The following is a 21156-nucleotide window of genomic DNA, read 5'->3' as shown; positions in this document are numbered from 1 at the left end:
AAACAAAGGTACATAAATTAGAGGACATATTCCCTGTTGAAGGTATCTTCTTTCTTTTTAAAAGCTGTGTCTTTTCTATGAGCTGTCTATGGGAAAATGCCTTTCTGGGCCAGAGGGGTTTAATGTACATTCTACAGGGTTTGGCCTGCAGGGAGGATCAACGTGCTGGCTGAAACCACTGCATGGGGGCTGGTAATACAACACAGAAGAAAATCTCATCCTCTGGGAATGCTAAGAATCTGTAGAGACATACAAGAGACAAGCATGACCACATACGTGCATGCATCTATGCGTGCATGCACACACACACACACACGCACGCGCACGCACGCGCGCGCACACGCACACACACACGCACACACACAAACACACACACACGACTTCCATGCAAGATTTCAGCCTCCTAAGGCGAAAACCCTAGAGGGTGGAGAATTGTGTGGTCGCAGCTAAAAAACCAATACCAATAGTTGACTGTTAGATACTGGATGACAGGTAATAATATCATAATCTGGGTTTGAAATCATCCTATTTATTATACAGTTATTACTTTATTACTCAAGTGACCACCAGGTGGTGCGAGGGTTTGATTTTACATGCAGTCTCCACGGTTTCATTTCAGAGCGCAGGGGGGTCAAGCGGAGTGTGTGCACTGCAGAACGCGAGCACTGTGGCAGGACAAGTAAAAGTGGACGCTATGGGGATCATTTGCTGCAAGTGACAGTAGGAATGTGCAGCACCTTAACGAAAACGTACTTTTGAAGATCGCTTTACCCTTCTCGCTTTTCAGAAGCACTGCTTATTTTATTCATATAAATAAACCGAGGCGCGGCATATCAGGGTTTTGAGTTCAAGCGAGCTCAGAAGTAGAGGAAGCAAGGCAGGATGTACCATGAAGAAACCGCACATTTACAAAAGCCTCGCTATGGAAGTAAGTTTCACATTTATTCATACATTTCCTGCCTAGCTACAGTAGCCATGTCAACTGTCAAGTGTTTTGTAATAACGTAATATGGTTTTGTAAACGCTGGCTGAACTCTTGAAGACACATCTGAGCTTTGGCGCACCGCTCGAGTAGAGGAATTTGTGATGAGCAGCAGGTGGTTCAGCAGTAGCACCGCCTCACCTGGCGGAGTACCGACTGTAGGGCCACGGTGCTGCCAGGAGCCAGGCTGTCAGCAGGTGGATCAGCAGTAGCACCGCCTCACCTGGCGGAGTACCGACTGTAGGGCCACGGTGCTGCCAGGAGCCAGGCTGTCAGCAGGTGGTTCAGCACAGTAGCACCGCCTCACCTGGCGGAGTACCGACTGTAGGGCCACGCTGCTGCCAGGAGCCAGGCTGTCAGCAGGTGGATCGGTGAAATGTGTCCTACTCTATATGGCTTGTTATTCACAAGTGAGGAGGGAAAGAAAGGACTGTTGAAGGAATAGGGCTGCTCCTGATTTTACATACATTCTGTCTGACCTTAGATGCCATTTTTTTTTTTTTTATCAAGTCAAGTGTTCCTTTATGTTTCCCCTTGGGGAAATTCAGATGTCATAACAGCATGGGCACTGGGCAGGGACAGGCAGATAAGATAATGAGTGACAGAACAATAACATAATACATAGTATAACATGGTAGTACATGGTAGTACACTCTGTTTAGTCCTCTGTTTAATTTAAACAGTTTAAAACAAAACTACTAAGACATAATTATGTGTACATATGTACTGAAGGTTTTTATTATTCATAGGTTAACCATTAACTATTTCAATTACTGGTGTTGAGAAATCTACACCTGACTTCATGGGTATTTCAAGAATTGAACTGGGATAATTGAAGTCGATAGACCTCAACAGATCTTTGTCAATTGCAGTTAAGTCAGACCTTGTGTCACGTAAATATCTTGAGAGCAAAGTGCAACTTAAGTGAGATAAGATCAATAAATTTGATCGTCAATACAGTGCTGTCTTTTGTCTCAAACGAGTCTTGACAAATATAATTTCTCAACACGAGCTATGGATGTAATGTGCCTTTTGTTTTCAGAGAAGGATGTTTACCAGTCTGACAGGAGACTAATGATTGATCATCGGTGCAAACATGAATGGTTGAAGCCAGGTGTGTGTGTGCTGCTGAGCTGTGTGTGTGGTTAGTGTTTGAGCATGCATGTGCGTGACTTCATGTAGGTATATGCCTAGTCCTACCCTTTCAAAAGAGCACAAATGAGGAGTTTGTTACAATATGGTGAGATAGGCAAGGGCTTAGCCACAGGGGCTGACAAGTGGATTTCTTGATGAGCAAGTAATTTCAATTGTGGGAATAAGGTTCCTTTTTACAATAGGCCCGGGCTTCATGCTTTTTCAGTTTTTAAATACGGTTAGCAAACTAATCTTTCCACCTGAAAATAAATTACATTATGCCTTAGTGTATTGATAGCCTTATTAGCCTACCTAGTACCCTAGTATTCTGACCTTGATGTAGTGCTCAAGAGGGGAAGTCTCTCACCTTCCGCTGGACCACCATGGGACCCTATTTCTGAAAAAATATGAACGGTAGTCAACGGCGAGAGACAATTTTAATCTAATGTTACGTTATAGCATCAAAAGCTATCGATAATGTTGGCTAACATAGCTAACTTGCGAGTAAATCAACTTTCTTGCCTTGCAAATTTTTCTTTTTTAATTGACAAACGTCATGTGTAATTCATGGCACAACAACAGGATACAAATGATTTGTCTCTCACCATTGACTACCATACATATCTTTTTTCAAAATAGGTTCCTGTGGTGGTTAGCGGAAGGGGTGGGACTTACTTGTGAAACTACTATGATACTACTACTCGGTGCCATGTTTGTTCAGGAAAACACAAAGTCAAATGTTAATAATTGTACTATTCATGTTATTTTAACTTAAAATGTCAACAACAGTGTCCTGTTGTATATTTACTTTAAAGTCATTGTTAGGCTTGTAATGGTATTATTAAGTATTCATATGTGTACTCTGTATTGGCAAGTACCCAAATATAAAAGTACTTGTACTTGGTCTGAAAAAAGTGGTATCTGGACACCTCTACTAGAAAAGAAAAGCTATAGAGTACCCCGTCCCCTCTCTCTTCAGCCAAACAAAGGAATGAGTCATAATCACAGAGTCCACCATAAGTCATGTCCCGCAATCCTGTGACAGATGAAGGCAAGACAGCCATCCTGCAGATTATATATAGCCTGGCCCCTAGGAGCTCATCCAGGAAGTGTGTGTGAGTCAGTGTAATGGCTGTGCTGGGCCTCTGCGGTGACTGAACACACTCCTTCTCCCCAACAACACAGCTGCTCCAGTGTCCTTCAGCCTAACGCACTGATACTGCACTCATATGGCCATAGATTTCCTCAGTGGGCTGTGTGTGACAGTGACTGTAGTGCTGCTAGCAGCCTTCACCCCCCCTAACCTCTTGATGGAAGCCTGTCCTCTTAATCTAATGTTGGTTCAGATGGCTGATGAGTGGGTACTGGGTAGCGTCCGTGAGACAAGCAAGCCGAATGGGTTGAAATGATTCAGGTTAGCCCTATGTGGAGGATAGAGGAGAGCTCTAAGAGAAACCTGTGTGGAGGATAGAGGAGAGCTCTAAGAGAAACCTGTGTGGAGGCTAGAGTAGAGCTCTAAGAGAAACCTGTGTGGAGGCTAGAGTAGAGCTCTGAGAGAAACCTGTAAAGAGGATAGAGTAGAGCTCTAAGAGAAACCTGTGTGGAGGCTAGAGTAGAGCTCTGAGAGAAACCTGTGTGGGGGCTAGAGTAGAGCTCTAAGAGAAACCTGTGTGGAGGCTAGAGTAGAGCTCTGAGAGAAACCTGTGTGGAGGCTAGAGTAGAGCTCTAAGAGAAACCTGTGTGGAGGCTAGAGTAGAGCTCTGAGAGAAACCTGTAAAGAGGATAGAGTAGAGCTCTAAGAGAAACCTGTGTGGAGGCTAGAGTAGAGCTCTGAGAGAAACCTGTGTGGGGGCTAGAGTAGAGCTCTAAGAGAAACCTGTGTGGAGGCTAGAGTAGAGCTCTGAGAAACCTGTGTGGAGGCTAGAGTAGAGCTCAGATAAACCTGTGTGGAGGCTAGAGTAGAGCTCTAAGAGAAACCTGTGTGGAGGATAGAGTAGAGCTCTGAGAAACCTGTGTGGAGGCTAGAGTAGAGCTCTGAGAGAAACCTGTGTGGGGGCTAGAGTAGAGCACTGAGAGAAACCTGTGTGGGGGCTGGAGTAGAGCACTGAGAGAAACCTGTGTGGGGGCTGGAGTAGAGCACTGAGAGAAACCTGTGTGGGGGCTAGAGTAGAGCTCAGAGAAACCTGTGTGGAGGCTAGAGTAGAGCTCAGAGAAACCTGTGTGGGGGCTAGAGTAGAGCTCTGAGAGAAACCTGTGTGGGGGCTAGAGTAGAGCTCTGAGAGAAACCTGTGTGGAGGCTAGAGTAGAGCTCTGAGAGAAACCTGTGTGGAGGATAGAGTAGAGCTCTGAGAGAAACCTGTGTGGAGGATAGAGTAGAGCTCTGAGAGAAACTTGTGTGGGGGCTAGAGTAGAGCTCTGAGAGAAACCTGTGTGGAGGCTAGAGTAGAGCACTGAGAGAAACCTGTGTGGGGGCTAGAGTAGAGCACTGAGAGAAACCTGTGTGGGGGCTGGAGTAGAGCTCTGAGAGAAACCTGTGTGGAGGCTAGAGTAGAGCTAAGAGAAACCTGTGTGGAGGCTAGAGTAGAGCTCAGAGTAACCTCTGTGGGGGCTAGAGTAGAGCTCAGAGTAACCTGTGTGGGGGCTAGAGTAGAGCTCTGAGAAACCTGTGTGGAGGCTGCTAGAGGACCTAATAAACAATACATGGAACATCTGATTTCCTTCTTTTATTGAACTTTCCTCTTTACAGCAATGGTCTGGGGGAGTAGGTGCATAGGAAGGGTTCCTGTAACCATCACATCATGCATGCCATAGTACATGTACCTGGAAGACGTATATCACTTCCATATCACTTAGAAACACATTCAGGCACACTTGAAGTTTGCCTACTTAAAGTTATATTCTTGAATTAATTCTGTAGCATAGGCTATATCTTACCATCAGTGTTTAAACATTTTCTTGCAGTCACTCCAATATCAGCAAGCCATAAGGATTGCAGACATCCAATGATCAATTAGCTTGATACTATCTCCCTCTGCCATGTTCCAACATAGGCTACTTAAATAAAAAAAATAATTTAGGACCTGCTCCGAGGTCACCATTTGGCACACATGCGAACCATGCATACAATGCGTATCTGCGATTAACCCATCCCGTCGTCCTTCCCCCCCAAGGGCAGCCGGGAGCAGACAGGCGCCACGTGAGCCGCGCCAGGGGACCAATCCAAGTGCTCCTGTCCGTCTTCGTCAAGGACGCCACAGCGTTAGCGATCTTGTTGTTGTGCATGTTTTTCCATTGGGTTTATCTTATCGGGGGGGGAAACCCTTGCGAGCACGGGGAGAACATGCAAACTCCACACAGAAAGGCCTGGGAGATACCCCACCTGGGTAACTGGCATCATGGAAACCTGGTCCCCAAGCGGGATTCGAACCCTGGACCTTCTTGCTGTGAGGCGACAGTGTTAACCACTACACCACCGTGCCGTTATTACTTTTCAATAGCAAATGCGTCAAGGACAGAAACTCCGCCAAGCGCCCACAGTCCTTAATCAGCTATAGCCTACAGACTATGCTTACAACAGGACTGAGCCACTAACTCCACAACTGTTTCAAATGCATCAATCTAGGTTGAGAGAGGGAGTGAAATCTGCCATAAACAACTTGCAGGGTGTTTGTTAAGGGTATCAGGAGGGAGGCGACGATAGGGATGGGACTTTCTAGCAAAAGTGATATTCGAAAATAGCTGGTTCTTAATATCGAATATTCGACCCCCCCCCCCCCAACCAATCTTTTTTTAAATAAAGATCTTTATTTTATTTTTTTTTATTATTTTTATTAAAAATATATTGTTATTTTTGTTTCAGTTTGAATTCAGTTCAAATGTTCAGTTTCAGTTAAATTCAGTTATTCTTTTTAATAGAATGGATAATTAAAATCAAAGGGTATTGTACATAAATAGGCACTTCTATCGACCGGTTTTAATAAACAAACAGAAACAGTAGAATGTGCATCTTTTAGATAAATTAGGCTGCCTCTAAATATACACCTGAGCTGCCCATTTGGAAATGGGTGAAAACGACAAACGAGTTTATGGAAGTCTATGACATTTCTAGTGAATGAAATGGCTTTGGTAGAAAAATAGTTGTGTGAATCTTGTACAGCAGGCCATGGCCGACCTGGAGGGCTGTTGTATTAGCCCCTGTCCCACTCAACCTGGAGGGATGTTGTATTAGCCCCTGTCCCACTCAACCTGGAGGGATGTTGTATTAGCCCCTGTCCCACTCAACCTGGAGGGATGTTGTATTAGCCCCTGTCCCACTCAACCTGGAGGGCTGTTGTATTAGCCCCTGTCCCACTCAACCTGGAGGGCTGTTGTATTAGCCCCTGTCCCACTCAACCTGGAGGGATGTTGTATTAGCCCCTGTCCCACTCAACCTGGAGGGATGTTGTATTAGCCCCTGTCCCACTCAACCTGGAGGGCTGTTGTATTAGCCCCTGTCCCACTCAACCTGGAGGGATGTTGTATTAGCCCCTGTCCCACTCAACCTGGAGGGATGTTGTATTAGCCCCTGTCCCACTCAACCTGGAGGGATGTTGTATTAGCCCCTGTCCCACTCACTGATGAACAGGTTGATCCAGTTACGTTCAGTACTGCCAGATATGAGCCCCATGGATTGATTGAACAGAGATCACATCCCATGAATGAATTTGTGTTGTCTTTCCCACTAGCAAGCAATAACACTACCACTTTCAGCAACCATTTCAGTTCAAACTACTGAAACAAAGACAAGGCTATTATCTACAGCAGGGGTTCTCAACCTTTCTGCTGCCAAGGCACCCCTGTGTTCAATACAATATTCCAGGGCAACCCTACATACGATAAAGACTTTTCCAGTCCTGTCTTTTTTGCTACAATGATGACAAAAGTGCTTGCTTTCAAAATAATGTTTATTTAAGAAACCGGGAAACACATTTGTGTGTATATGCCTATATAATGCATTATTAACAGGTGTTTCAGGTCTAAATGGCTTAGTACTGTTGACATTACACTGCTTGTAGTAGTAAATCAAATAGCATATTTTTTTAAATAAAACTACAGAAAATTATCACTAAAGTGCTATCTGTTGCAGCTGCACACTTTTCCATAAAAATAGCATATTTGGATAAGTGTGACCATTTCTCAAAAACTGAAAATCATGCATTTTTTTTAAATACAGAAAAGGATCACTAAAGTGCTATCTGTTGCAGCTGCACTGTTCTCCATAAAAATAGCATATTTGGATAAGTTTGACCATTTCTCAAAAACAGAAAATCATGTATTTTTTTTAAATACAGAAAATGATCACCAAGTTACCATTTCTCAAAAAATATAAATAAATACCGAAAATAAGCACTCGTTCACTCAGTGGACATTTCTAGTTCAATGCGAGGTCTGCTGCTGCTGGCTAATAATACGGTCAATACGTGGGGAGATCTTTGACAAGGCAACACGCATGTCATCCTCAAGGCTCAACTTGGCCCTAGGGCTGGGCGATATGGCCAAAAACGTTATCGCGATAAAATTATACAATTATTTTCATATAACTCGATATCGATAATTATCGTCGATATAATGTCTGTCAAGTTTAATTAACTTCTTATGCCCGGCGCCGATGGACGGGCTATTAATAGCATAGATATATAATAGACTTGTTTTGCTGCTGCGAATGTTGATGTCGTCATCAGTCCGCAATTTGATGATCGTTGAGCAGCCTGACAGCCCATGGATAGAGGCTGTTGGTCAGTCTGGTAGTACCGGACTGAATGGATCTGTACCTTCGACCAGAGGGCAGCAGTTGAAAAAGATGGTGTGCTCTGGGTGGTACTGGTCCTGTAGGATGTTATTCACCCGACATAGGCAGCGGGAGGTGAAGACTGTGGAGATATCTGGGAGGCTAGCTCCAGTGATCCTCCTCGCAGCCTTGACCACTCTGTGGAGGGCCTCCTTCTCTGCCCTTGGGCAGCTGGAGAACCACACCAGTAGTCCGTAGGTGAGCACACTCTCTACTGCGCAGTGGTAGAAGTTAGCCATCAGTCCCTGTGGGAGTTTTGGCACCCCTGTTGAGAACCGCTGATCTACAGTATTAGCCCTGACCAATATGGGGGTTTTGGGTCCTGATGATGGATGATGCTGAAAGTTCACTCACTACTTGATCATATTCAAATAGATGTAAACCACAGGTACTCGTCCTGGAGAGAACTCTCAACATCCTTTCTGGGCCAGGCCTGGTCCCCCACTCAGCCAGAAATAAAGGGATTTGATTAGATTAGGGGTAGTTGAAGAGTGCCAGGGGGAGGAGATGTCATTACTCCTGCAGGTAAAGGTCAATACTCAGCAGAAGTTAGTCATCGGCTCAGACGCCTCACTAAGGCCACTTTTCACATGGCGACTTTGTCTCGCTTTGCAAATAGGCTCCTTTTTAAGCATGTGATTTGCGGGAACGTCTTAGTGCTGCTGACGCTACTGACTGGGGAATCTGCTCTGAGAGCATCATTTTTGAAGCTACTGTACAAATGACTTCACACTGGAATAAGTACAGCAAAGCTACCAGAAATATAGGTTGGTTAACTAAAGTTACTTGGAAAAAGTAAGCTATTTTATATAAAGTTTTACATGTGCAATGTAATACAAAATTGTAACACAAAAGTGACATGATTGTAAAAAGCGGAAGTGGAGTGTGACTGCCCCAAAGCAGAGGGTGCACTTCTCAAAACTCCAGGATCGTACCAAATACAATATCAAATACCAAATCAATTAAATTAAAAAAAAATCCACATGCACGCATACCACACTGATTTTGTCTCTTTGATCATAAAATTACGTTTTAATAGTCCCCTCATTCATAAGAAATGTGGAATAAGTCATTCGAAATTGATGTCGATTTGATAAAGTAGTAGTCACACTGGGAAAATAAAATAATCACAATCCCAGAATCCTCTGCTTCCTACTGTACATGCAATAACTGCTTTGTTGTTTGCTTGTATGTGTGTTTGTTCACACAGCCATCCAGGATGACGAGAGGCAGTCGGCGGAGGAGATGGATGAGAGGAGAAGACAGAACATTGCCTACGAGTACCTGTGTCACCTGGAGGAGGCCAAACAGTAAGACAGGCAGCGTTCCTACACTCATGGAAAACACGGACAGTCAAGTTGCATGATTTTTGCATATCTCTTGGTATCAGAATTTAGTACTGAGCTAACTCTCTTGATACAGATCCTCTGGTTTGGCCTGGTAAGATAAGATAAGATATTCCTTCATCGACCCCCTTGGGGAAATTCAGGTGTAAGTTCTCAAGTTCTGCCACCATTAATTGATTGATTGATTGAAAACTTTATTAACAGATTGCAGAATGGGTACAATACAGTACAGCTCAATACTAACAACTGCTAAGAGGATGAAGACCAGAAAAAGACTTTCGTCTTGTTTACATAAGGGTCCTCCATTTTCAATTCATCAGACATTTATGACATAGAATAGAATAGAATAGAATAGAATCTTTATTGTCATTGTTGGTACAACGAAATTGGGGTTAGAGCATCACTACTGGCATACAAACATACTGAATATATAGCATGTGCAAAATAATAATATCAATAATAATAATAATAATAATAATATAATATCAATGTCCCAATGTCCTCAATAATAATAATATAACATCAATCTCCCAAGTGCAATAGTGCTAGTGCAAATAAATAGTAAATAGTACAGTGACAGTCCAGTTGAGTTAATGGATGGAGGGGGGAGGGGGGGGGCGTTGGCTTGCAATGGATGGAATAGTGTATAGTGCAGCAATGCAAGTCCGGTTCACAGTTATTGTTGTAATGTAGAAGTGGGAGTTATGTTACCTAGGGATGCACCGATCCGACTTTTTCAGTCCCGATACCGATACCGACACTTGGGTTTGGGTATCGGGTAATACCGATCCGATACCCATTGTCCAAATATTTTTTCCAAAAAAGTTAAAAAAAATAAAAATTGATTTATCCACGTTTTTTTAATTTTTTTATATTAAAATATATTTAGTTTTTAAGAATTGTAAAGGATCACAACTACAAGTGTGTTTTTGATTTGTTGTAAACAAAGACAGAAAATAAACTTCATTCATTCAATTAATAAACTGTATGCCTCACTGTCACTGTGTGGAAGAGACTGGGATCATTCTTTTGTGCAAGGCAACATCAGGCTTGACTTAAAACATTACTTTCCTAACTTAGTGAAACTAAATGTAACAAATTAACACATAGATATAAATGTACTGAATGGTTATTTCTTATTTTATTTATTATAAAAAAAAAAAAAAAAAAAAATCTGATATATACATATATTTTTATCGATACCCGATCCAGCTATTTTACTGATATCGGCGGCCGATACCAATATCGGATCGGTGCATCCCTAATGTCACCGGGGGTTGGGGATGGGGGGTGCGAGGGGGGTGCGGGGCGGCAATTTGATGATCGTTGAGCAGCCTGACAGCCCATGGATAGAGGCTGTTGGTCAGTCTGGTAGTACCGGACTGAATGGATCTGTACCTTCGACCAGAGGGCAGCAGTTGAAAAAGATGGTGTGCTCTGGGTGGTACTGGTCCTGTAGGATGTTATTCACCCGACATAGGCAGCGGGAGGTGAAGACTGTGGAGATATCTGGGAGGCTAGCTCCAGTGATCCTCCTCGCAGCCTTGACAACTCTGTGGAGGGCCTCCTTCTCTGCCCTTGGGCAGCTGGAGAACCACACCAGTAGTCCGTAGGTGAGCACACTCTCTACTGCGCAGTGGTAGAAGTTAGCCATCAGTCCCTGTGGGAGTTTTGCCCATTTAAGTTTCCGCAGATAGAAAAGGCGCTGCTGTGCTTTCCCCACAGCAGAGGTAATGTTGATCCCCCAGGACAGGTCATCAGACATAGTCACGCCCAGAAACAAATTTTTTTAAACCCTCTCCACCTCCTCACTTCCAATGAGGAGTGGAGAGTGGCTGAGGTCACCAGTCCTGCGGAAATCGATGATAATTTCCTTGGTCTTCGTGGGGTTGAGAGCAAGGTTATGACCATCGCACCACTCCACTAGTCGTTCGACCTCCCTCCTGTATGAGGTCTCATCATTCCCTTTGATGAGACCAAGTACTGTTGTGTCGTCTGCTAATTTAACTATGAGGTTAGATGGAGAGGAGGAGCAACAGTCGTGAGTGAAAATAATGTAGAGAAGTGGGCTGAGCACACACCCCTGAGGGGCCCCGGTGCTAATGGGCAGGGTGGGGGATATGTGCTTGCCAATCCTGACATGTTGTGTGCGATTTGTAAGAAAGTTCAAGATCCAATTGCATAATGTGGTGTTCAGTCCGAGTTTGTGTAGTTTACTGTGAAGCTTGTTGGGTAGAATAGTATTGAAAGCTGAACTAAAGTCAACAAAAAGGAGTCTTCCATATGTGTGCCTGTGCTCTAGATGTTTCAGCAGAGTGTGTAACACAATGGCAATAGCATCCTCTGTTGACCTGTTCTTTCGGTAGGCAAACTGGTTGTGGTCTAATCATGGCAGTATGGAGGCTTTTATGTGTTTCATGACCAGTCTCTCAAAGCATTTTGCGACGATGGGGGTGAGTGCCACAGGTCTGTAGTCGTTCAAGCCTGTGACTTTAGGTTTCTTGGGAACCGGGACTATTGTTGCTGCCTTGAGACATGCAGGGACCCAGGATGAGCCCAGAGACAGGTTGAAGATGGTGGTGAGAACTGGAGCTAGTTCAGCCGCACAGTCCTTGAGCACCCGTCCCAGGGCTCCATCAGGCCCCGCCGCCTTCCTCGTGTTGATATTTCGTAGACTGAGTCTGACCTCATGAGTGCTCAGGACTATGGTGGAGCCATCAGGGGGGAGAGGGGGCAACACCGGGTCCTTGTTGTCCCTGTCAAAACGTGCATAAAAGTTGTTTAACTCCTCCGCTAGGGGGGCGCTGCCGTTGACAGGGGGGGATGTTCTTCCCTTGTAGTCCGATATGGCCCCGACACCCTCCCATACCTGCCGGGGGTTTGAGGCGCTGTTGAAGTGGGCTTCAATTAGGCTTGGGCGGTATGACGGTATTAAGGTATACCGGGGTATTTAGAAATACCGACGGTATTGAAAACCAATACCGTCAAAATCACAGATCCATTTCAGTTTATATTACAGTGAAACGGAGTTTTAACAGTGGTTGGTTGTAGTGCACTGCACACACGCGCCAGCAGAGGGCGAGACCAGTCCTCGAGTCACTAGTGGAGCGAGGCAGCGAGCCGCAAAGCTGGTTGTCTATACACAGGAGGAGGAGGGGAAACCCCGCTTCACTGGAAATTAAATGAGAGTCGAGACACGCTTACCGTTGCTGCCTGGTGCTGCGGCTAACTGGCTGTTCTGAGAGCTAACTGTTGTGTATGTGTATCACAACGGTGGTCACGCTTTACGGTAATGTTGCGACAGTGCTGTGAAAATACCGTAAAGCGTTGTGGTAACGAGTGTGTGTTGTTGTGGACTGGTGGAGCAAGCAAATAAACGGTAAAACGTTACGTCACAGTCCGGTGCGTTTTTGAATACACAATACTAACGTTACTAGTAGTAGCCATTTTGGTGCTGGGTGATTTCAATAGCGCCAATCTGAGAAAGGTATTACCTGACTTCTATCAGCATGTGACTTGCAACACCAGAGGCGGTAACATCCTAGATCACTGTTACACGCAATTTAAAGGTGGCTACAAGGCTCATTCTGATAGTGGCTTTGGTAAATCAGATCACGCGTCAATCTTTCTTTCACCAATGTACAAACAGAGAATCAAAAGTACTCCTGTAGTCTCGCGAGAGGTGCAGAAATGGGATTTGACGTCAGAGGAGACGCTCCGGTCTGCGTTTGACTGCACAGACTGGAATGTGTTCCGCGACACAGATAACATTAATGTCTACACGGAAACAGTGCTGGACTATGTTTGTACTATGGTGGAAGAAACAATCCCCACTACCAAAATGAGAGTTTACCCAAATCAAAAACCCTGGGTAGACAAATCCGTCCGTGAAGCTCTGAGAGAGCGCACCAAAGCATACAACGACGGCCTAGTGGCAGGCAACATGAATGACCACAAGGTGGCGCGATACAACGTAAGGAGGACAGTGTCAGAGGCCAAACGGCGCTACAGGGATAAAATTGAACTCCAGTTTGAACAAGCTGACTCTAGAGCTATGTGGCAGGGGCTCAAAACGATGACAGACTACAAAGGCGCCTCCCTCAAACTGAACAGTGACATCTCCTTAGCAAATGACCTCAATACCTTCTATGCGAGGTTTGATGCTGGTAATAACAACACCAGCTCACAAGCCACGGCAATGGGGGAGGGGGGGTCGGCTGCTGATGGAGGCGCAGTGTTCAGGGTAACATGAGGTGAGGCGGACCTTTAAAAAAGTGAATATCAGGAAGGCAGCAGGTCCGGACGGCATCCCCGGCCGCGTCCTAAAAGTCTGTGCCGACCAACTGGCCCCAGTATTCACTGACATATTTAACCTGTCCTTAGAACAGGCTGTCATCCCCACCTGCCTGAAGAAGTCCACTATTATCCCTGTACCCAAAAAATCCAAGCCTGCTTGCCTCAACGACTACCGCCCTGTAGCTCTCACCTCCATAGCCATGAAGTGCTTTGAGAAGCTAGTAAAGGGCTACATCTTCTCCTCCCTCCCCATCAACATGGACCCCCTGCAATTTGCATACCGCCCCAACAGGTCCACGGAGGACGCCATAGCCCATGTGCTGCACACAGCAGCATCACACCTGGACAAGAGGCAGGGGAACTATGTGATAATGCTATTCATCGACTACAGCTCGGCATTCAATACCATAGTCCCCTCCATACTCATAGCCAAGCTCAGGGACCTGGGCTTGAACTATGACCTCTGCCAGTGGGTCTTGGACTTCCTGACTGGCAGACCCCAGGTGGTGAGAGCAGGCAACTGCACCTCCTCATCCATCACCCTCAACATAGGGGCCCCCCAGGGCTGTGTTCTGAGTCCCCTCCTCTACTCCCTGTACACACACGACTGTGTGGCTCAGCGGAGTAGCAATACAATCATCAAATTTGCTGACGACACAGTGGTGGTGGGCCTGATCTCTGCCAACGACGAGAGGGCCTACCTGGAAGAGGTCAAGGTCCTGGCGGGATGGTGCCAGGAAAACAGCCTCTCCCTGAACGTCAGCAAAACAAAGGAGATGATTGTGGACTTCAGGAGGTCGGGGGTCAAGGACTACAGCCCCCTCAGCATCGACGGGGCACCGGTTGAGAGAGTCAACAGCTTTAAGTACCTCGGAGCCTACATATCCGAGGACTTGACATGGACCACACACATTGACAGTGTTGTGAAGAAGGCATGACAACGCCTCTACTTCCTCAGGCGCCTAAGGAAGTTCCAAGTCAGTCAGAAGATCCTTAAGAACTTCTACTCATGTACAATAGAGAGCATCTTGACCGGCAACATCACCTCCTGGTTTGGGAATAGCACTGCACAAGACCGAAGCAGACTACAAAGAGTGACACGTTCAGCCGAACGCACAATTGGAGGGGGGCTCCCCACCCTCCAGAACATTTACAACAAGCGTTGCAAGGGCAAGGCTAAGAGAATCATTAAAGACTCCAGTCACCCGAACAACTGCCTCTTTGAACTGCTGCGGTCAGGCAAGCGATACCGGAGTCTCAAGGCGAGCACAGAAAGACTCAGAAGAAGCTTCTATCCCCAGGCCATCAGGCTGCTAAACGAACAATGAATGAACACTACACAACAACAACCACCAAACGCACATAGCACACACATCCACACGCACACACTCACTTTAAACAAACACACTGTAGCACCCACTCCACACACTTTATAGCACACACCCACTTTAAACAAACACACTGTAGCACCCACTCCCCACACTTTATATTTATTGATGAAGGATTGCACTACAACTCGTACACCTTACTGTAAATTGTACCTAAATTGTACCTCATCCCATTTCTGCTTTGCACTATATAGTACTGTACATTAGTACACTGCATAGTATTGTATATTATATGGTAACTCAGAACATTGTACATATGTCTATACCGAACACTGTGACCTCATTTTCTTCTTCTAAATTACATGCTATACTATGTTATTTGATACTATCTTGTCTAGCACAGTCTCTGGAGCGTAACAGTAAGAAGCATTTTGTATGAAAGTATTCTGTACTTCTGTATGACAACTATTAAAGAAACTTGAACTTGAAACTACTAGGGTGCTGCGGGGCCCCTGGCTACCATTCTGAGAGTTAACGTTAGTATTACTAGGATGCTGCGGGCTTCTGTCTAGTGGCTACCATTCTGAGAGCTAATGATAGCGTTACCAAGTAAACACGGGTTGCCCCCCCCCCCCCCGCTGATGAAAATGAAAGTCATACAGTTCAATACCGTACACCGGGGTATTATGTAATCAGTGTATAACGGTATGAAAAAAGTGATACCGCCCAAGCCTAGCTTCAATGCGGTTCTTGTATAACAGCTTGGCAGATCTGACTCCTTTTTTCAGGTCTGACCTCGCTGCATTGTATGCATTGGTGTCACCTGATCTATACGCTGCATTCCTGGCTCGTAATAATGATTTTATATTCTGTGTCATCCAGGGTTTGACATTTGGAAAGACACGGATCTGCTTCCAAGATGTAACAATGTCTACACAAAAAGTGATATAATCGAGCACTGAGAGTAGGGATGGGTACCGAATTCGGTACTTTTGAGGCACCGAACCGAAACACGTCGGTACTACCGAGTATCGAATCAAGTGAGAAACGAAAAAAAAAAAAAAAAAAAAATTGTTTTTTTATTATTATTATTTTTTTTATTTTTTTTTATTTTTTTTAACTTTTTTCTTTTCATGTCAACGTTCACACGCACAATATATGCTTACCTAGGATTTGACTTGATTCAACAACAAAGCAGTCGGAGCAATGACAAGCCGAAAACTGTCGAAATTGTAGTTATTTGAAGTTTGGATTTCTTTTTTTTACGACTGAGGTAGGTAAATTAAATTTCTTGAGACTAAAGTACCGAAAAAAGGTACCGTTGGGTACCGGTATCGATTCACAGGTACCGGTACCGGTATCGGTTCAAATGTGAAAGGTACCCATCCCTAACTGAGAGAGAGAAAAATATTCAGAGACCTACGTGTCAACACTCCCAGGTCACCGAAAATGTCCCAGTCTGTGGTGCTGAAGCAGTCCTGGAGCTTAGGGATGGCGTCCTCAGGCCAAATCCTGACAGAGTACAGTCTTTAGGTCGGCATGATTGAAATCCCCTGCCGCAATAAAGATACTGTCGGGATGTGCCCCCAGGCATTTGTTTACAGTGTCCTGTAGCCCAGCTAACGCTAGCTTAGCATTGGCGTCCGGGGGTATGTAAACAGCACAGATGTAAACATACATCCGAAGGGAAAGAAACTGTACATTGGAGGGGGATTTTGACATTTACCGGGGCCAGTTTCTAATTGCAGCCACCCGTAGGTGCTCTTTGAGAGCGGTTTTGAAGGAGGGTAGGGATTCACATTCCTTTACGGCTGTGGGTAGGGTGTTCCACATTATTGTGGCATAATTGCGAAACGTGTTTAGTCCCTTGTTTGAGCCGAATCTGGGTTGAACGTGATTTGTGGAACTCCCTCTGGTGTTGTGGTCGTGGAATTCACTGACCTTTGGGAAGTATTTCGACAGGTACATGGGTAACTTAGTGGTGTAGTGTATCTTTTAGACCAGGCCCATTGCAAGTTGCTGTACTCTGTCGTCTACTCTAAGCCATCCTAGATTGTCAAAATGGGCAGGGGTAAGGTGGGTTTTGGGAGTAAGGCCAAGCAGTAGTCTGACCAGTTTGTTTTGTGATGTTTGTAGCCTTGTGTTTAGGGCCTTTGAGGTGTTTTGGTACTATGAGGTGCAAGCATAGACGTAGAACCCTTGAACGAGTGCTCCTGTTAGAGTCTTCAAGGTATTCTTATTTACCAGAGAGGAGATCCTGTACAAAAATCTTGTTTGTTGGTTGACTTTTTTGATTACATTGGTTGCCATTTTGTCACAGGAAAGATTTGCCTCTAGGATGGAACCCAGGTAGGTAATTTGATCTTTCCTTGTGACAATATTGTCACCCACTGTAACTGAGAAGTCGTTGGCCTTGCTGAGTTTGCTATTTTATCCAAAGAGAATGGATTCCGTTTTACCCAGGTGGAATGATAGTTTGTTATCAGCGAGCCAGGTGCAGATTCTGCCGAGTTTAGAGCTGAGGGCTTTTTCAACCTGCAACTTGTCCCGACCAGCAGGGCAGAGTCGTCCGCGAACAGGAACAAGTTGCAGTCACAAGCTGATGACATATAATTTGCATAAATTAGGAACAGTAAAGGTCCTAGTATGCTTCCTTGTGGAACACCACAGCTCACTGGGAGGGGGGGACAGTGTACCGTTCACCTCCACCATCTGTTCTCTCCCCTCCAGGTAGGATTGCATCCAGCTCACTGATGAACTATCAAAACTAGGGATGTCCGATATTATCGGCCGACCGATATTATCGGCCGATATCGGCAGTAAAATGTGATATCGGAAAATATCGGTATCGGTAAAAAAAAAAAAAAAAACAATAACAATTTTTTTTTTTTTTTTTTTTTTTTTTTAACATTTATTTAACCTTTATTTACCCAGGCAAGCAAGTAAGAACCAATTCTTATTTTATTTATTGTCAAAAGTATGCATGTTGGTTTAAAATGTTCATTTTTACTTTTTTAATGATCATATTTTGCACAGATAATGCTTACATTTAGAAAGCCTTTTGAATGCATCCAGTGAAATTATTAGTTACCTGAAATTATTCCGTTTTTTGGGGGGGAAACCCTGCATATATCGGTATCGGTTGATATCGGTATCGGTATCGGTATCGGAAATTGGAGTTGGACAATATCGGAATATCGGTATCGGTAAAAAAGCCAATATCGAGCATCCCTAATCAAAACCAATTGCTTTTAGCTTATCAATCAGAATGGAGTGATTGACAGTGTCGAAAGCCTTTTGGAGGTCCAGCATGACCATGCCGCAGTATTTGCCCGCATCCACCTCGTGTTTGATGTGGTTGTTCAAATAGAGAAGGCGTGTGTCCGTGGAATGGGATGTTCAGATTGGAATTTGTAGATTAGCTTTTTTTCTGCAAGGTACTTTTCGACGAGGAAAGAGGGCTGGGATCCGTAACAGGCTGAGATCCAGACGCCACCGTACACCACTGCCCAGTATATTGCTAGCCAATGTACAATCAATTGACAATAAACTGGATGACATCCGAGCAAGGATTCAATATCAAAGAGACGTTAGGGACTGCAACGTCCTCTGCTTCACCGAAACATGGCTCACACCGGAGGTTCCAGACCACGCGATTCAACCGGCAGATCACTTCTTTATCCATCGCAAGGATCGGACATCAGCAGAGTCCGGTAAACAACGTGGAGGAGGTATTGCCTTCATGTTTAACAAAAATTGGAGCGATCCAACTAACGTGAAGGAATTATCCAACCACTGCTCCCCAGAACTGGAATATATAACCATCAAGTGTCGTCCTTTCTTCCTCCCGAGGGAGTTAACGGCGATCGTCCTGATCGGAGTGTATATTCCACCGCAAGCCAGCAACAAGGTTGCGCTCTCCAGACTCCACGACGAGGTAAATAGAATACAAGTGGCGAATGTTAACGCCGCCATTTTAGTGCTGGGAGATTTCAATAGCGCCAATCTGAGAAAGGTATTGCCTGACTTCTATCAGCATGTGACTTGCAACACCAGAGGCGGTAACATCCTAGATCACTGTTACACGCAATTTAAAGGTGGCTACAAGGCTCATTCTGATAGTGGCTTTGGTAAATCAGATCACGCGTCCATCTTTCTTTCACCAAAGTACAAACAGAGAATTAAAAGTACTCCTGTAGTCTCGCGAGAGGTGCAGAAATGGGATTTGACGTCAGAGGAGACGCTCCGGTCAGTGTTTCACTACACAGACTGGAATGTGTTCCGCGACACAGATAACATTAATGTCTACACGGAAACAGTGCTGGACTATGTTTGTACTAGGGTGAAAGAAACAATCCCCACTACCAAAATGAAAGTTTACCCAAATCAAAAACCCTGGGTAGACAAATCCGTCCGTGAAGCTCTGAGAGAGCGCACCAAAGCATACAACGACGGCCTAGTGGCAGGCAACATGAATGACCACAAGGTGGCGCGATACAACGTAAGGAGGACAGTGTCAGAGGCCAAACGGCGCTACAGGGATAAAATTGAACTCCAGTTTGAACAAGCTGACTCTAGAGCTATGTGGCAGGGGCTCAAAACGATGACAGACTACAAAGGCGCCTCCCTCAAACTGAACAGTGACATCTCCTTAGCAAATGACCTCAATACCTTCTATGCGAGGTTTGATGCTGGTAATAACAACACCAGCTCACAAGCCTCGGCAATGGGGGGGGGGGGGGGGTCGGCTGCTGATGGAGGCGCAGTGTTCAGGGTAACAGAGCATGAGGTGAGGCGGACCTTTAAAAAAGTGAATATCAGGAAGGCAGCAGGTCCGGACGGCATCCCCGGCCGCGTCCTAAAAGTCTGTGCCGACCAACTGGCCCCAGTATTCACTGACATATTTAACCTGTCCTTAGAACAGGCTGTCATCCCCACCTGCCTGAAGAAGTCCACTATTATCCCTGTACCCAAAAAATCCAAGCCTGCTTGCCTCAACGACTACCGCCCTGTAGCTCTCACCTCCATAGCCATGAAGTGCTTTGAGAAGCTAGTAAAGGGCTACATCTGCTCCTCCCTCCCCATCAACATGGACCCCCTGCAATTTGCATACCGCCCCAACAGGTCCACGGAGGACGCCATAGCCCATGTGCTGCACACAGCAGCATCACACCTGGACAAGAGGCAGGGGAACTATGTGAGAATGCTATTCATCGACTACAGCTCGGCATTCAATACCATAGTCCCCTCCATACTCATAGCCAAGCTCAGGGACCTGGGCTTGGGCTATGACCTCTGCCAGTGGGTCTTGGACTTCCTGACTGGCAGACCCCAGGTGGTGAGAGCAGGCAACTGCACCTCCTCATCCATCACCCTCAACATAGGGGCCCCCCAGGGCTGTGTTCTGAGTCCCCTCCTCTACTCCCTGTACACACACGACTGTGTGGCTCAGCGGAGTAGCAATACAATCATCAAATTTGCTGACGACACAGTGGTGGTGGGCCTGATCTCTGCCAACGACGAGAGGGCCTACCTGGAAGAGGTCAAGGTCCTGGCGGGATGGTGCCAGGAAAACAGCCTCTCCCTGAACGTCAGCAAAACAAAGGAGATGATTGTGGACTTCAGGAGGTCGGGGGTCAAGGACTACAGCCCCCTCAGCATCGACGGGGCACCGGTTGAGAGAGTCAACAGCTTTAAGTACCTCGGAGCCTACATATCCGAGGACTTGACATGGACCACACACATTGACAGTGTTGTGAAGAAGGCACGACAACGCCTCTACTTCCTCAGGCGCCTAAGGAAGTTCTAAGTCAGCCAGAAGATCCTTAAGAACTTCTACTCATGTACAATAGAGAGCATCTTGACCGGCAACATCACCTCCTGGTTTGGGAATAGCACTGCACAAGACCGAAGCAGACTACAAAGAGTGACACGTTCAGCCGAACGCACAATTGGAGGGGGGCTCCCCACCCTCCAGAACATTTACTACAAGCGTTGCAAGGGCAAGGCTAAGAGAATCATTAAAGACTCCAGTCACCCGAACAACTGCCTCTTTGAACTGCTGCGGTCAGGCAAGCGATACCGGAGTCTCAAGGCGAGCACAGAAAGACTCAGAAGAAGCTTCTATCCCCAGGCCATCAGGCTGCTAAACGAACAATGAATGAACACTACACAACAACAACCACCAAACGCACATAGCACACACATCCACACGCACACACTCACTTTAAACAAACACACTGT

At 45.5% G+C, this 21156-nt stretch overlaps 1 protein-coding gene across 1 annotated transcript in view; it reads left to right on the top strand.

The window, feature by feature from the left end:
* The first annotated feature begins 664 nt into the window (after positions 1-664).
* The window catches only part of iqgap2 (IQ motif containing GTPase activating protein 2), a 152343-nt gene continuing 131851 nt past the window's right edge, over positions 665-21156 (top strand). Inside the window, exons 1-2 of the mRNA XM_084315885.1 lie at positions 665-928; positions 9154-9253. Of these exons, the coding sequence (XP_084172011.1) occupies positions 883-928; positions 9154-9253 (146 nt within the window). The 5' untranslated portion in view covers positions 665-882. The remainder of the gene's footprint in view (positions 929-9153; positions 9254-21156) is intronic.

This window comes from Notolepis coatsorum (genome assembly GCF_963971535.1).
Source record: "Notolepis coatsorum genome assembly, chromosome: 1".
Taxonomy (NCBI): domain Eukaryota; kingdom Metazoa; phylum Chordata; class Actinopteri; order Aulopiformes; family Paralepididae; genus Notolepis; species Notolepis coatsorum.
Note: the sequence above shows the minus strand (reverse complement) of the source record. Positions and strands in the feature narration are given on the sequence as shown.